This window comes from Apis mellifera, linkage group LG13 (genome assembly GCF_003254395.2).
Source record: "Apis mellifera strain DH4 linkage group LG13, Amel_HAv3.1, whole genome shotgun sequence".
Lineage (NCBI taxonomy): Eukaryota > Metazoa > Arthropoda > Insecta > Hymenoptera > Apidae > Apis > Apis mellifera.
The window spans coordinates 479,018-496,502 of NC_037650.1; the positions used below are offsets into that span (position 1 = coordinate 479,018).

General features: G+C 27.0%; 1 protein-coding gene and 1 long non-coding RNA gene across 6 annotated transcripts in view; one reads left to right on the forward strand and one right to left on the reverse strand.

Moving 5' to 3' along the window:
• LOC409257 overlaps positions 1-3,510 on the reverse strand; it is a 410,704-nt gene extending 407,194 nt beyond the window's left edge. For 2 of the 3 annotated variants that reach the window (XM_026444609.1, XM_026444607.1), the window contains exon 1: positions 3,123-3,458. In XM_026444609.1, coding sequence (XP_026300394.1) covers positions 3,123-3,183 — 61 coding nt within the window. In that variant the 5' untranslated portion in view covers positions 3,184-3,458. Of the gene's footprint in view, positions 1-3,122 lie in introns of all 3 variants that reach the window. The other variant, XM_026444608.1, reaches the window with a different exon arrangement.
• LOC102656601 overlaps positions 1-17,485 on the forward strand; it is a 391,711-nt gene that overhangs the window by 327,394 nt on the left and 46,832 nt on the right. The window lies entirely within an intron of this gene.

Consider the following 17,485-nt stretch of genomic DNA (forward strand, 5'->3'; position numbering starts at 1 on the left):
ATCTTTGAAACAATTCTTTATATTTTGGAATTTTGACATTATTTTTAATTCCCTAAAAAGAACTTCAATTAAAAATCTATAGAATAGAAAAACAGAGATATGTCTCATAAATCGCAACAACAATCTCATTCAGAAACATGTTTATTGTTAGATGTGACACATGATATTGTCTGCAGACAGTGTACATATATCGTCCATGAACAGTCGGATGATGACACTAGATATATATGTAGATTGTTTATAGTCAATGTCTCTCATTCTGGGTTAAGTAAAATTTATTCTGTGATATGTATTTTACATTAAAAATGTAATGTTTTTTATATCATCAATCCCTGGCATAATTGAACTAAAAAGAGTTTTCGTTATAGATAATTCTTTCAAGAACAAATTAGATATATTATGTGGTAATTTGTATTGGTACTACGTTCTTGTATCATCATATTAGTCTATTACTATTATTATGGAACAAATTTTATAGAACAAATATCAGAAATTAATTCATAACGATCTATCAATTTGTATTTAAATTGTATTATTAATTTATTTTAAATTAAATCGATTTAATTATTTACGTTTACTAGCCTAGAAAAAAAGCATGTTCCACAACAATATTTACATGCACAAACTAAACTCAGATATTAAGGACATTAAGGATTAATACACAATATATAAAAAGAATATAAGAAGAAATAATGGTTCCTATTGGCGTTTTGAAACAAAAAATAATCTGAAAATAAAAAATGCAGGCAATTGATTCTTAAAAATTCAAAACATAGAGAATTGTATAGAATATGGAAATAATACATGTGTATATTACAATTATCTTGCAATTTAAATGTACTATTTAAGATCCAATTCATCAGAACAATCAGATAAATAAATTCTTAAGATTACATGTTCTTCAAATGATTTATGAATTTGTCTCATAAACATTTTGAAATAATTTTAATCCTTTTGAAAAGATGGAATGCTCCAAAACGAAATATTCCAATTTAAGCATATTTTTATCAAATACTTAGAAGCATTATTCGCAGCAAATAAATATCTATAATTATTATTTGCAAAAAGTTAAATTCAGATTAATATTCTGAATATTCTTCTGAATATTCAATAAATAACTTTAACCGTATAATTTCACAGTGTAACTTCTTTCAATTTATTCAGATTTTTTTACTATTTCTGTATTTTTATCATATATTCTTAAACATATGAATTAATCGCATCATTGTGATGTATGCTAAGTCTATTTGCATTACAATGAGTAAATCATTTGTTTTATTGTCTTGTGTAATATTACAAATATATTTTATGTATGAACACGTGTCAAATCATCGATTCGTTTATTTTTGATATTCGGTTCTATCAACGACCACCGAATTACGTGAATAAATCCATAAAATAAAACCATATATAGGTATCCTAACAACATATTGATATTAATGGAAATAATTCTTTTATACATATATGAGAAAAAATAAACATTCAAATCGTGCAAAATGCAAAAAAATAGAATAGATAGAATTATTAATTATTAATTATCGTGTTACAAATAATTTACAAGTAAATTCAAGAAAGTTAAATGATTTTTAGTGGAGATATGGAATGCTATTTTAGATAAAATGATCGAATCTGAGCTATAAAATGCATCCACCATATCCGGCGATCTAAAGAGGATAGTTCCGTTTCAATGTCGAATCCTCTAAAATATCGTGTCGATTATCAGATAGTGCATGTAAATGAAAAATTCTGCAATTTCAATATATGAAAGAATATTAATTCTAAAAAAAAATTCACCTTTTCAATTAAATAAAATTAAATTAATATACAGAAGAGAAAAAGAGAAAGAGTAATTAAAGTTAGCAAGAATCTACATGAGATCTACAAGTGATTTCATAATTATTTCAAAATTGCCTCCATTTGTTCAAAAAAATAAATTAGCATTATGAAAATAACTACGTCTAGTTCTTCGTTAACAAAAAACAATTTACGAATCCTGATGAGTTGTCTTCGATATTCTTAATCATAAAGAGAGCATAAAAAACGTGTATAATTATTGCGAAAAATTTTATGTTTCTACACGCGGTTTCTACGTTGATATCTCTTTAATTATATCATGTTGCAGTTTAATGTGAAAGGATTAATGAACTCGTTACGGTCGCTTCTTCTTCCGAATAGAAAATCAATTTCAAAGTTCTATTTAACGTATGCCGATAGGATTCCCTTAACACCAAAGAAAGAAAAAATTTTTTCATTTTTACGTGATCGCAAGATAAAAATAAAAAAAAAAGAATCTAAAAATTAATTTAACAATCGACACATTCCATTAGTTTAAAATGTTCGAACGCGAAATAAAATTTCAAAACGTTGCACGTGAAACAAAAATAAAATAAAAAAAAACATGTTTTTTTGTTTTTCTATTTTCAAAATTTATCAAATCAAATTATTCCAATAAAATTAGGACGCGAGAGTTAATAACATGTACGAATATCCAATATAAAAGACGAATTAAAAGGGATATCACAACATAACACAAAGAAGTAATCAATTTTGTGAAATATGAAAAAAATAAAAATTTCAAAAAGCGAAGAAGCGTTGATTATGTTATCGAAGAAGTTTCCCTCTATGCGTTCTATCGCGAAGCGTTTCGCAAATGCGTGACCAATACTCCTCGAAAGATTTAAACTCATTTACAGGGAACACGCAACTTATTTGAAGACCAATCACGAAAAACGTTGGATGGTTAGAAATGAAACATTGCTCCATATAATATTGACGAGATAACGCACGTGGTCACACATCATATGTATATTTACACAATTATAAATATTAAAAAAAATAATATTAAACATGCATATAAACAGAAACAATTTCTTATCGTGTAATCCCAGTGGTCACCTACAATCGCTTTACTAAATATTGGATATGAAATGTACGAATAATAATCTAACGCTCCTTGGATATCGATGCAATAAAGATGTTAAATCGATAGGTCGAAATCGAAAACTATTCAATGTTTTGTCTTGTAAAAAATAAATCGCGAATGACTCGATTTTTTTAAGGACATATTAATGATACGGCACACGTGTTTGCCGATTGGCGAATAAAAACGAATTTGCACTAACCTTGAATGTATCCCAGTAGAAAAAGGGTGCAGAGAATCCAGTTTCGTATCATCGTATTCATGATCCGCTGGCATTTGACACTTTACTCACAGTAGAGTGCACTTCTTAGTCACTAACTGATCTTCATTCGTATCACGATCACATTCACACACTGTGTCGTTGGCACACGGTAATCCACGACTACGTTCACCACGTCGTTGCCTCTGGAAAATGGAAGATCGATCGTGATCTCGAATATATCGAGAGGAAGAATCGCAACGTGCGTTAAAACTGGTACGATCCACCAGATGGCGCACCGTTACCAACCTTCCTCCACGATCAACGAAAGCAAACTGAACCACCGTTCGCTATCCAAGTTCGTATCCACCGGATTCCCTCTCTTCGTCCCGCGCCCGTTCCCAGCGCCACCATACCTGCACTCCATATACCCGAGCCCTCCCCACCATCACCGCGAATCCTGCCCGACACTCTCACCCTCTCTTGGTCGTCTCTCACCCGAAACCCCACTTGACGCTTCCGACAACCCGTTTGCATCGTCTTCCTCGCTCATTTTTCCCCTCAACCCTCTTTTTAACCGACCTTATCGAACCCCTCCGATGTCATAGTCCCTTTCCCTTGCCCTTCCCTTATTCTTAGGCATCAATTTATCGCGTTTTTTAGATTATCGCGTCATACGTCTCTCTCTCTCTCTCTCTCTCTCTCTCTCTCTCTCTCTCTCTCTCTCTCTCTCTCTCTCTCTCTCTCTCTCTCTCTCTCTCTCTCTCTCTTTCTTTCTAGATGGAGCTCGTGCCAATTATCTTCGAACCGCAAAAGGGCCACCATTACATTGCTTCGAACTGGATTATACACGAGAAACGATTGTTTGTATCGCTACTTTGGCCGATAAGAACCGAGTTTGGGTTGTGCATCGCGCAATTTGATAGTGATTCTGCTGTAATTTTCCCGTTTTACGAAATCAGAAGGAAAGATATTTTACGGTGTGATTATTAAGGTAATAGATAATGGATTTCGCACGATTTTGAGGTTATCTTTGCAATCATCTGCGATAATTTAAGAAAGCTTCTGTTTACTGATACTACGATAGAAAAATGTTTTTAATTACACGATCTTTTCTATGATTTCTATCTTTCCTGTAATTTTTATTATAATAGACATCGTTATTTATCCTCTTTTGTTTCTTCGAAAAGCCATTTTTAATTATCGATTTTCTTGTCAATATTTAATCGATAATCGTTATTAATGTCGATAGAAAACCTTCATTAAATACCTTATAAACTCATTATATTCTTTTTAAATATCTACTATTTACCAAAGTTTGCTCAAGACTTATTTACTTAATCTTCTCTTTTTTTTAACCGTAATATCGCGTTATTTTATAGAGGAAGTTGTAAATATTCTTAACTAAAATCTCGATTTCTAAAAATAGCTTGCTGGTTGGTAAGTAAATTCATATACTTGCATGATATTTTGCATTTTATAATTTCAAAATTATTTTTCCTTTCCTATATGAAAGAATTTATTATCCGAATTTTACGAAAATTTATACTTGATCCATACCTTCAGCTTTTAGGGTGCAATCGATATGTGGAAAGCAGTTATTCCAATTTGTCAACGCCTCTAAATATCATAAATTTCCGATTATTGATGCTCAAATGCGTTCGATGCTTCAATGTTTAATTTATATCCGACGTTATCACTAAAGTAAACTAGAAAGGATATTATTCGAATAATATATCATAAATTTCATCTAAAATTAGAAATAGAGCGAGAAATAGATGAAAATTTAGATTCGATAAATTTTATTTATATTTCATTCTATTTTTCATTACAATAAACTAAAATATAATTGCATGTGATTAAACAGATAAATTTTTATACAGTTTTATTTTACATTTCACTTATTGCAAAAATATTAAACAATTGTGTATTATAAAAAATTTTATATAATAGAATGTTGTGTTAATAAATTTTCTTTATTAAATGATAATCAATTAAGATTTGTATAAAAATAAAATATAATAAAAATAATAGTTCTATCATAATATATACCATAAATTTCAATCAACATTTTTATATAAACTTTTTATTTGATTGAATCGATCCTCCAAACTTGTGAATATATTAAAACTCTTTAGATTAATGCAATGAATGCACGTAGAAACGTTTTAAAATATTCTCAATTTTTATTGGACAAACTCATTGAAAATTCATTATTTACAAAGTATAAAGCGCTTGCAAAGTTGAATATCCAAAAATATTTTTATCGATTTTTAAAAGGCAAATTTCTTATTTTGGCTCATGGAATTTTCCACTTAAATTTTTGAACATCTGTAACCGAAAATATTGTAGATTTATATTGGACGAAACACGCGAAAAAAATATAGACAAATAAAAACGATGTGTTTATACAACAGACTCTCTATTATTTGAAGCACTATTGGGCCATTGTTAAAAAAATCTTGAATATCGCATCGATTTTAGCCAATTCTAAAAACTATTTTGACCACGCGAAGCCAATAAAATTCCACTGTTAAATCATGCATCCATTAACGATTCATTAATACCTTTTTTTCTTCTTTTTTTTCTGTAATTTACAAATCTGGTATTTTCATTATATTCTGGATCGATTCGATGGTTACGTTTCCTTCTATTTTTTCTTCGCCCTTTATTCGCACGAGGTTTGACAATCTCGAAATAACCGTGGCATTTCGTAGACAATGTCGAGCGTTTCTATCCTATTATAGAAAAATGGCGGATCCCTGGGATGGGATCGAGGACGATTCCGTTTAAATTTAAAGATCCCCTCGATGACAAGCTTTCAAGAGCGTCTCGCCCCGGAACGAAAAGCGGAATACTTAAAAATAAAGAATTTTTGAGAACCCGATTGTCGATGCAAGAACGGTATTGACGAATTTGTCATTCTCGTTCAATGCTTCGGGTATTTTCTACGCGAATCCTGACGCTGACAGCTTTTTACTGCTTCTCGCGGATTCGATCACGAATCGTTCTTCTTCTTTATTTTTTCCCTTTTCGATCCCGCTTCTTTCATACCTCGTATGAATTCTCTTAACTCGAAAACGCGTTTAATAGACACGTATCGTCTCTGGATATTTATAAGGAGAGGCAACAAAACGTTGAATCGTTTAAACAAATTTTATTCCGCGAAGAGGGAAATTTTCAGTTAAGAAGTTTTAGATTTTGAGGAAATAAATTTGATCGTGTATCGAGTATAATTGAATTCTTGAATGAAATTTGTTTTAAAAATAATTATTTCAAATAGCATAAATCAGGATACATTTGATGATTGATGTATTTTAATTCGTATTTCTTATCTATAATCAATTATATTAATTTAAAGAGCAAATATTTTTGGAAATATATATATATATATATAATTTGAAAATTTGTTTCAATTGGAACAACATTTAAAATTAAATATTAAATAATAAATTTCACAATGATAATTACGTTATTGAGAATAAGTCAATAGTAATAATATAAACATTTGATGTTGCATGTTGAGAATATGTATATTTTCATCAAAATCAAACAAGTGACGATGGCAAATAATAAATAATTCATTTCGTAAAACGTCAAATGAATCGTTTAATTGCAAATACCATTAATTTACTTTACGTATAAATTGTTTCACGAAGTAATTGTAATTTTATAAATACTCCAAATAACTTTAAGAAAATTTTAAAATAATATTGTCTTTCAGTATCTAATGTGAATTTTTCATGAAATTTCTGATAATCGATAGAAAATCAGATTTTCTTAATGCATAAAAATAATATTGTAAAAGATGTATCTATAAATTAAGAATATTAACAGTGAAATATATATTAAGACATTGAATATTGTATTTGTGAAAAATTAAATCGCAATATTCTTACTAATAAAAGATAGGTATTCAAAATGAATTTTTTTTTTACAGCATTTCATACTTTGTCTTTTTTTTTTACTGAAAATAAATTTGTAGGAATCTCATTTATTTTAAATGTTATTTACAATTTATTTATATTAATTTTAAACCTAGAAAATATTATAAATTATTATGTATAAGAATTTTCATAGAAACGAATTGAATAAAATTACTTAGAATTGCTTAAAATTATTTAGAAATTATTTAGAATCATCACATTTCTAACATCATCTGCATAATAAATTTAGTTCATAAACGAATTACATAACATTTATTTTTTTTTTACAAATATTCTTAATTTTTTCCAGTGAAAGTTTTAGAAATTGATGTTGACGAGTAATATAACAAAAATTTCTATTTTAATTTATTCTCTATTATCATTGCAATTCCAAGATAAAGATAGACAAATTTTAACAAAATTTTATATTTGGCAAAAGAAAATATTTTTATTCCATTATTTTCGATACATTTTTTCGCGTAGAATCTTCCACGGGAGATCTATTCCATGTATTGTTAACGTTCAAACTCTCGAGACGAATCCAAAAAGTGCTTTCTTTTTAAAAATCTATTCACAAAGGCAAGAAGAAGCAAACGTATGCTCGAGATCGTGGAAACGACAGGGGCGACATCGATCCACGTTCGATTGACGTTTAAGCTTCATGCGGCTGTGAGCATAACTCCCTTTAAAGTCTATTTATTTCCAATCTCTCCGCATTCACTCCCTTTTATACCTCTTAGGAGCAATGATATGCGCTCGGCCGAATCGATCCACGGTAAAGGTTACAAATGGTCGAGCAGAGAGGAAGGGGAAGACGATCGGTATACGCACCGATATTTCACCAACCGTGACCGTTGATCTTTGTTAGCGTAGATCTTATCGCGGAGCCATCGGTCCACGGAAAAGGAAAGCTTCGGATACGATCGGCTTCTGTTCTCACCGAAACGTGGAGATACGAAAGTCGATAAATAAGGGTATGCTTTTCATTTGCATTATATTAAAGCTTGAGCTTGAGCGGCGATCCCATTTTCCACGCTGCCAAGTCAATTTCATGCTGGAACCTATCCATTTTGTATCCCGTGTGTGTCGATTCTAATGACTGATCGCGTCCCCCCCGTTATTTGATTACAATTTATCCGGATCGAATGAATGTTTCATCAGTGGAATTCCGGTGTTCGGCTTTTCTTTTGACATTATGCAAATTTCTAACAATGAATGTGAAAAATTTATAATTTTTTGACAGGAGAGAAGCAACAAAATTGTATTTTACGATTCGATGATTTTTTTGGTTTAAAAATGGTTGAAAAATTGATTAGATGATAACTAAGATGATGATCTAACATAAGAACGATTAAGGAATTTTAATGTTAATTTTCATCGTGATTGGCTAACTATAAAATATAATTACAGATTTTTCGTGATATTAAATTATTTATGTAAAAGAGATACAAAATAGAAAGTTTGATAAATTTTAAAACATTCATAACAATTTATATTAATTTTAATGTATCAATACTGATAATTCTTCAATAATTTGTTTAATAATAATAATAATAATAATAATAATAAATAATAACGAATTATTCTTCTTTAAATTCAATTTTCATATTCGATATTTATTAAAATTATCGAATAACGTCAGTCAGCAGTCACTCGATGCGAAAAACTCGTCTTATTATTGAATCGTAGACATATTTTTATCGATTTTGACAGATCCAGGACCGAACGATAGCGCAGGATGAATATTCGCGTACGATTGTTCAAGAAAATCGAATTTCTGTGACGAACCGACTCTCACAGAGGTAAACTTTTGCGAGTGAATTTACGGTACGTTGAAACGTATAACTGGCAGTTCCGAGTTTTTTTGAGGCAATTACGAAGTTTGAATGAGACAATTTATTTGTTTCGTTTTTCTTTTTTTTTTTTTTTCTTTTTTTCTATTTTCAATACGTCAAGAAGTGCTTTGCGCGTGAACAAAAAAGGAAAAAACTAAAACAATTAAAGTTAAGTTGAAACTTACGCTTTGAAAGTTACACTTTTAATATTAATATTCGTGAGTAACATTTTCGTGAGAATAACACGTTCCATCTCGCGGTTTTTAAAGGTTTGTGAAATCTTTATTTCGTTATTAAAATTTCAATAAACGTGTGCGAAAGGGTGCGGAACGAATTTGAATGTAATGGAAAAAAAAAAATAACTTAACTTTGTAAACCGACATTAAAACGAATTTCATTGTTAAATTCTCTTTATAATTCCGCCAAACCCGATTCATTCGTTTGCAAACAAATATTATCCACACTTATTCTTCGAAAAAGAGGTCGCATAACTTTTATTCGAACGACGAATGCAACAAAGGGACGAATGTGATGTATAACAAATATTAACAAATTTTGTATACGATGAAAAATGATGTTCAGAATACGTTCATCTGACGTGTATATACGTGAAAAAATTAAATTTTTGTAGAGACAAGAATTGGACACCGATGAAAAAGTAACCAGATAAAAATTTTGTATAAAGTTGCTTTAAGTAATCGCTCGTTAAAAATAACATTTATTCGTAACGTTGTTTATAATTGATCTGTTCATTATCGATTATTCGACGCTTTGAATAATAAATTATTGGAACAACTTTATTCCCAACTCTTGTTAAAATTTTGTTCGTCTCTGTTTTCAAAATAATATTTTGGCGGTTTTAAACATCTCGTTAATCAAAAGAATAAATCGGGAACGATTATAACATCAACAGGTGAGATCGATACACGTATATCGACAGAATCGACAAAATTATAATCGACAGAAAAAATTCGATAAAAAATATTACCACTTTTTTCTCACCATTTGTTCAATGCAGTGAAAAATTGGTGCGAATTTATAAAAACGATTCATCGTAATACGAATAAAATTATCGGATTGTTAATAATCTCGATGTAAGATGAATTTATTATTCGATGCGCTTTGTATTCTAGACAAGGTGTCCCTGTCTTCGAAAGGTTATTTAAATGTCACAGCTCGAGGAAGAGGATAGGGAGCCGACCCCTCTCTCGTCTAGATTCAGGTTTCCGTGTCTATTAAAATAAACGTTGTTCCATAATACGGAATAACGGAGATCCGATCGAGGGAAGAGTGGAATCGTCGGTAATGAAATCAATTGTTGCGAAAGGCTGCGTGTTCCATCCGCGGCGTCGATATTTCAACGATCCTCGAAACGATGAAGCGTGTTCGAGCAAAGTTAAGCTCACAATGGCCGGGGGGACGAAATCAGCTCATTGTTCCATGAGGGGTTGGGGAGGGGGGTAGGTGGTTGGTTAGCAAATACGCAGTGTCGATATTTTCTGAAACAAATCAAGGGAGGACTGGCGTCGCGTGCATCCATCAACCAATATTCAACCCATTGTGTATAATAGCGCTTCGAAAGTTTCATCCGCGAGGAGAGTCGATCGTTTCGAAACTTGTCGCGCCACCGGTTCAACGGACGAGAAATTCAAAAATTTCGAAGGCTAAGAATTCGTATCGTATCGCAACAAATGTGATGAATAAGCGAGCAATTTTTTAATGCGAAATTTTTATTAATTTATTGGAATGATCGTTCGGAGTAATGACTTTAACCATATATTTGAACATATTTAAAAGTAGAAAATGGTAAAAATGTCAAAAGTTGTATGTCAATACCATCGATGACATCGTATTAATAGCAAGACCAATATTTTCTGGTATATTGTTTAATAATATTCGTTGGTTTGTGCTAACAACAATCTTCTAATTTTTTGCCAAAATAGATTTCTCTTAAGATCTAGCAAAAGAAAGATTCACATATTATAAATTGTGATATTAATTACATAAAAACAAAATTTATAAAAAAGAATATCAATTTTTCCAAGGTCTTCGAGATAGAACAAAAACGGTATTTTTCCTTTTTTTCTTATAGTATAAAAAAAAAAAAACAATCAAAAAGAAAGATACAGAAACTTTTGATCGCTTATAAAATTACTTCGAGATCGGCTAATTTCTATCTTCATTAATTCTATTTATTAGAGTTGTACTATTACCTGTTAAATGTTAGTAATTGTTAATTATTAAATGTTTAGACAAACTGATAAGAACGATAAATTAAAACATTCAACATGTCCTAGATATTTGTTATTAATATTAATATTTATCTATATATTTATTTATAATATTAATATTTATTTATATTTAGTATAATTATTAATAATTATTTAAGATCTTATTAAAAAAAAGTATGATCTAATGAAAAGCAATAAAAACCGAAAACAAATAAGTTAATAAGTTAATTAAGTTAATAATAAAGTTAATAATAAAAAAAAATTTATAAATTAATAAATTTATTAAAAGTTTTTCTCAGAATTTTTTGCTTGATTTTTTAATTTCAGAAACATTAATATATAATATTGGATCTTTTCAAAAAGAATCAATAAAAAAATGAATCAATAATAAATTAAAACTGAGAAAATTTTTCATTAATGATTTTAAATAAGTTAATAGTTAATAGTTAAGTAAAGAAACTTTGAAATTTTGAAAGAAAAATTAGGAAAAGAATTATACAAAAAAGAATAAAGAACTATGAGAAAAAAAGTCTTAATTAAAAGAAAATTAAAATTAAAAAAACAGATAGAGATGAAAATTGAGATGAAAAAAAAAAAAAGAGTTAAAACTGCTTTTAGAGAGAAAAATTGAATCTTAAAATTTACATTAAAATTTAATATTATGATACTAATGCTATAAAATAAAAGAATAAAAAAGAAATATCTGTTTAAATTAAACGGTTTCTTTTAGTATTTATTTTATTTAACTATCTAATGATAATTATTCTAACGATATTTTTTTTTTATAATTATTTCATCATTATTAAATGACTTTTATTTTAATATTCCAAATAACTGAATTCATTCAGCTCATTTTTATGCAATCATTTATTCTGCTCTTGTATTTCATTTAATAATAAATTTAAAATTATTTGCAATAAGAAACAATAATTAATTTTATATTAATTATTGAGTATTTATCAATTCAACATAAATTCAATGTAAATTCAACAATTCCATCACTCACTAATTTCTAAACCATGTAATTTATCATATAATTTTATTATTAGTGAATTATTCAAGCTTAAATTATTGCCTATCAGTAATAGATCATCAACATATTTAACATATTCATTAACATATTCACATAATAGCAACTTTAATGTTTTACTGATCAATTGATTACTGTTTGTATGTTATTTATAACTATATTGGATAAGGGAGCAGAATAGATCAAGAAAAATTAATAGAATTAATTCCACTTTTTTATACAATGTAAACTTATGCAAAAGTGTATTTCTTAAATGAAGATGGAATATTTATATCACTCCAATTTTTAGAATAGTGTCATGTATCGAATTAATTGATCGATCAGAATGAATATTTAATACGATTACATCAATTATTTGAATAATTGATGTAAATTTTAAATATTTTATTTAATTCATTTTAGTGTTTATAAAATCTTGATTCATCTTTCGATATTTCAATTTCAAAAAATTAATATTTATTATGACGAATATTTTAAAACGTTTAAAATACGAAATTTGAACGAATGATTAAAGATATAATTAAATATGAAGTGTTTCGAGAAAATCGAGATTGCAATCTGATTGATTTTAAATTATTTATTTCATGTCAATATATTTAGATTATTCGTAAGAATTTGATACGATATTAAGATCGATTATTTTATGTGGAATAAATTGTGCAGGATAAGTGTTTGAAATACCTTACCCCGCATTTCTCGACAGACTCAGCGTTAGGGAATAATCGTATTTGATTAATGTTGAAAATAAAGATGCGGATAGTGAGAGCAATCCAAGCAAAATTATTGTTGACTGGTGGAAAATCTTCGACATCGTGTAACAAAGCACGAACCAATATCCAGCCATATAACTAATAAAATAGTAATAGTGTCGTAACACTGATAATATACGGTGGCATACCTGCTATTGGAAACTACTAAAAAAATACAAATCATAAATGAATCAATGTAAAATCGATACAAACTGGAACGATACGAAGAAAAATTGAGTTATTTTCTTGATTCGATTCTTTTTTCTTTTTTTTTTTTTTTTTTTTGATTTATTGAAACTAAAATTTTTCTGAGAAAGCGATAATATCGTAATTCATTTATCTCTTGAAATCATATATGCAATAATCGTGGAAATCGAATTTAAACGAATGAGACAGTACAAATAACTTTATTTAAAAATAAATTTAGTAAAATTAAAAATAGTTGTTTTTACTATTGAAAAAGAAAATTGGAATACGAACGAATAAAAGTAATTTCTTATATCAAAAATCAATATCGGTGAATCTTTATCAACTATTGCTTGCGTGTCTTATGATGTCCATATTTTAAATTTTTTCTTCTATAAGAAAAAATTGAATGTAATGATTGATGAAGGAACATTAAAGAAAAAAAAAAAAAACCGTGAATTTCTATTTGAAATGATATTTCTATTTGAATCTTGAAATTTTAAAAGCTTAATTAAAGTTTGATCTCCATTATGAAGATAATCATGTATACTTTTATTTCAATCTGACCATTTGAAAAATTTACGAAACGAAGATTTTTTCGGCTAACAACGAATTTGAATTTATTTTAATTTAAATTTTCAAAATTTATAATTTTCGATGGATAGTATTTATTCTTCGTGATTTTGATTTTTGGAAATAGTAATCGTGTAGAATATACATATGTTGCGCATATCAGGATTATACATGATATTAATTATATCCGAAGATCGATACAAATATAATGTGGCTGGAACAGCCAACAATCCAAAGATCGATTCCGCGTGTGCAGTAACAGCCTGTGATTGGTTCTCATTTGACTTTAATTTTATCATAACAAATATAAAAATACAACGATGTTTTTCATTGCAATATTGAAATTTTATATATATCTTAAGTTAAAAAGGAATTTTCAATCGAAATTCTACGTAATAATCTGTTTAACATTTGCACAATTGTAATTATTATTCGATAATCTAAATTCTCGAATGAAATTTTTGATTATTTTTCTCGTTATCCGTTACTGTATATTCAATATATACAAGATATGGTAATTCGATTGAGAAAGATTAAATTCCTGAGCAACGAGTTTCAAACAGTTTGGAACATTTACTCCAAATTTCATTACATGTAAATTCATACGACGAAATATGTACATTCTATCAATCGAAATATACAGAAATTCTGGAAAATTAGGAATAATTATTATCAAAAGGAAAAATATTATTTTAATTTCAAAAATTTATTTTAAATTTAACTTTATCGTCTTTATTATCATCTTTAATGAATATTAAACCAAAGTTTTATGAAACTTGAAAACTTTTTTGATATACGGTTTGCCGTGTATTAAACCAGCCATTGTGAATTTTTCGCTTAACAAATCTATTGTTAGCAGTTGGAAAAATTCTCGGCAATAATTGTTTGCATTATCAAAGTGAAATAGTCTTTACATTGAAATATGTAAAAAAGTAAATTTTCTTTGATTTCTCATAAAAAGAATTCGAAATTGGTTTGAAATTTAAAAATTTACCGCGATTCATATCTCATCGTAATTAATCATAAGTTATTATTATAAATTCAGTTCAAAAAATCGAAAAGTAAAAACGAAAAATGGCTTTGAAATTTTATCTTACTCTTTTTTATGTTATATTTTCAATTGAATTAGAAATTTATGAAGAAAATAGATAGATAAAATTCAAAAATTGTTAAAGCATTTAACAAATAACCCAAAAATTAATTAATAATGGATTAGAAAAGAAAAGAAATTTAAATTTAATTAAACACTACATAAAGAAAAAAATTTTTTAAAAATTGATTTGAAAATTGATATTAATTGTACAAAGAATAAAAAAATATAGATTCATTACATAATTTAACATTTTTATTACAATATCTGTGAAATTGCAATGGAAATTATTTATTGTGATGATGCTAACTTATTTACAGATAAGATATTACATTAAAACTTAAATTAGATAAATTGTCAAAATAAAAAAAAAATAAGTTGGAAATTAATTAACAATTATACAAAAATCAATAACATGCACAATAATATTAAGAAACAGAAAGATGAAATTGAAAATTACAATTAAGAGGTAAGTATAAATTTCTTAATTTTATAAAAATCATTTTTTGTACTATTCAATCAAATCGAATATTGTAAATAATTTTTTTTCAAAATATAGAATCCTTATTCGAATAATCTTGTCTCTGTAACTTGATTTGTAACATGCATTCGCAATAATATTGTAAATTGAAAAGAATTAAATCTAATTTTTCACAATCGAAAAAAATTTGTTTCTCTCTTCTCTTACTATTGTGTTACATATTTTTGCTAAGAATTAGTTAGAATTAACATTTGATCGATTAATCATACAATATAAATATATATCAATTGAATAAAGAGAAAAATGGATTGATTTTCAAATGTAATTTCGTATATATATGTTTGAGTTAGGTCGAAATACAAACAACAAAGACTCGTAGAAGCGTAACGTGATTTAGAATCGGAATTGTTCAATAAATCGTTAGATCTTTTATCCGTTCACTTCGGAGATAAGTGCATCGAGTCTTCTTTGAAACGAAACTGTATTTTCTCAACGAAAGCACGAGAAAATACAATGAATACAAGCCTTGACGACATTTACTCGAGTACTTTTCTTAGCCTGTTGTTCGGTGAAAACAAAAGTGTAACATGTCGAAGAAGTTGGTAACAATGGCAATATACCCAATTCTAAAGGATAAATAATATAATACGTAAGAATCGAATAGATTGACAATAATTTATTCTGCTCATTAAATTTTACAAATTTTATGTAATATTTATTCACCTTTCGTGTGATGGAATTATTTGAACATTTTATAAATTTATAATTTTATAATGCTTATATTATAAAATTATAAAGATGTAATTTTAATAATCATATTGTGAAAATTTTGTCAATTTGTGGAAGAAATGATAAAGTATTTATCCTTCTAATACGTATCTATAAATTTAATATTTTTTACTTTCGTAAAACATAAGATAAAAAAGAAATTATATAAATGTCGAAGATCTTTATTACCAATGTTACAATTTTATTACTTCAAATGCGATGAATTGAAATAATTCATTAAAATTTAGATAATAAAATAAATCCATCTGTAACAGTGACAGTTTTGTACTTAATTATAATTTATTGTATATTTTCATTGAAACAAATATTTTATTAAATTACGTACAATATGATATCATGGAAAATTTGGAGAGAGAAATTGTTGCAGGGCGAAATAATATATGATAATATAAGGATATAATATTGAGAATTCTGTTCTAAGCAAAATTGAAAATCGATTTCCATTTTTCTTTTTACTAAAACTATTGCCTCATTGGATTATAAAATCGATACTAAAATTCATTACGTAGTACACGTATAACATGTGTCTATAAAATAATAAAAGAAAGAGGTAAAAAGGATAAAAGAAGATACAAATGAAATTTTTGTATTATTTATTTGTAAATACGATTCATATATATATATATATATATATATATATATATATATATATATATATATACATATTCATCTTGTAAAACATCTTGAATGTTTTTATTAAATTTATTATGTAACATATCTGAGAATAAAAGAAAATTTAGAAGAAAATATCAATGTCGAATTGTACTTTTTAAATAATATTTATTTATGATCTTTTAGAGAATAAGATATAATATAATTAATATATATTTTTAAAAGTATTTGCAATATTGTATTTTTTTATAATAATTTTAAGTTTATTGTATAATATTATTTCAAAGAAATAAAAAAAAAATTCATATTCAATTTATGGACACCAAAATTTATTCATTAGTGATATATATTTATCGAAAATAATTTAAGAAAAATAATAGTAATAATTCGTAAAAAAATATTTTCAATAAAACTTTCATTATTTGAATGCTCTTAAATCTGAACATATTAATTCTAAATATTTTGTTATTCAAACTATGCAATTACAATTAGCATGATAATGGAAATAAAATATGTAATATTTGGAAATCTACAATTAAAAATTTGATAATTGGAGATCCTTAATTTTATAATAAAAATCGTTTTTTACTCTATATTATTTTTTTGTAAATAAAGATATTATTTTTCTCGAAATATAAAATAATTCTATGCTTCATTTCTTATTTTAATTATCTTATTTTCTATTAATTGAGGTTCAACAATAATACGTAAATATTTTTCCTTTTGATCAAATTTCAATATATGACACAAATCATTAACATTAAATTCGATCATAAAATCATTTATATATCAATTTTCTTTAATACATAAAATATTGAATTAAATAATTTTATCTGCAAATATATATTTTCAACTACTATACCA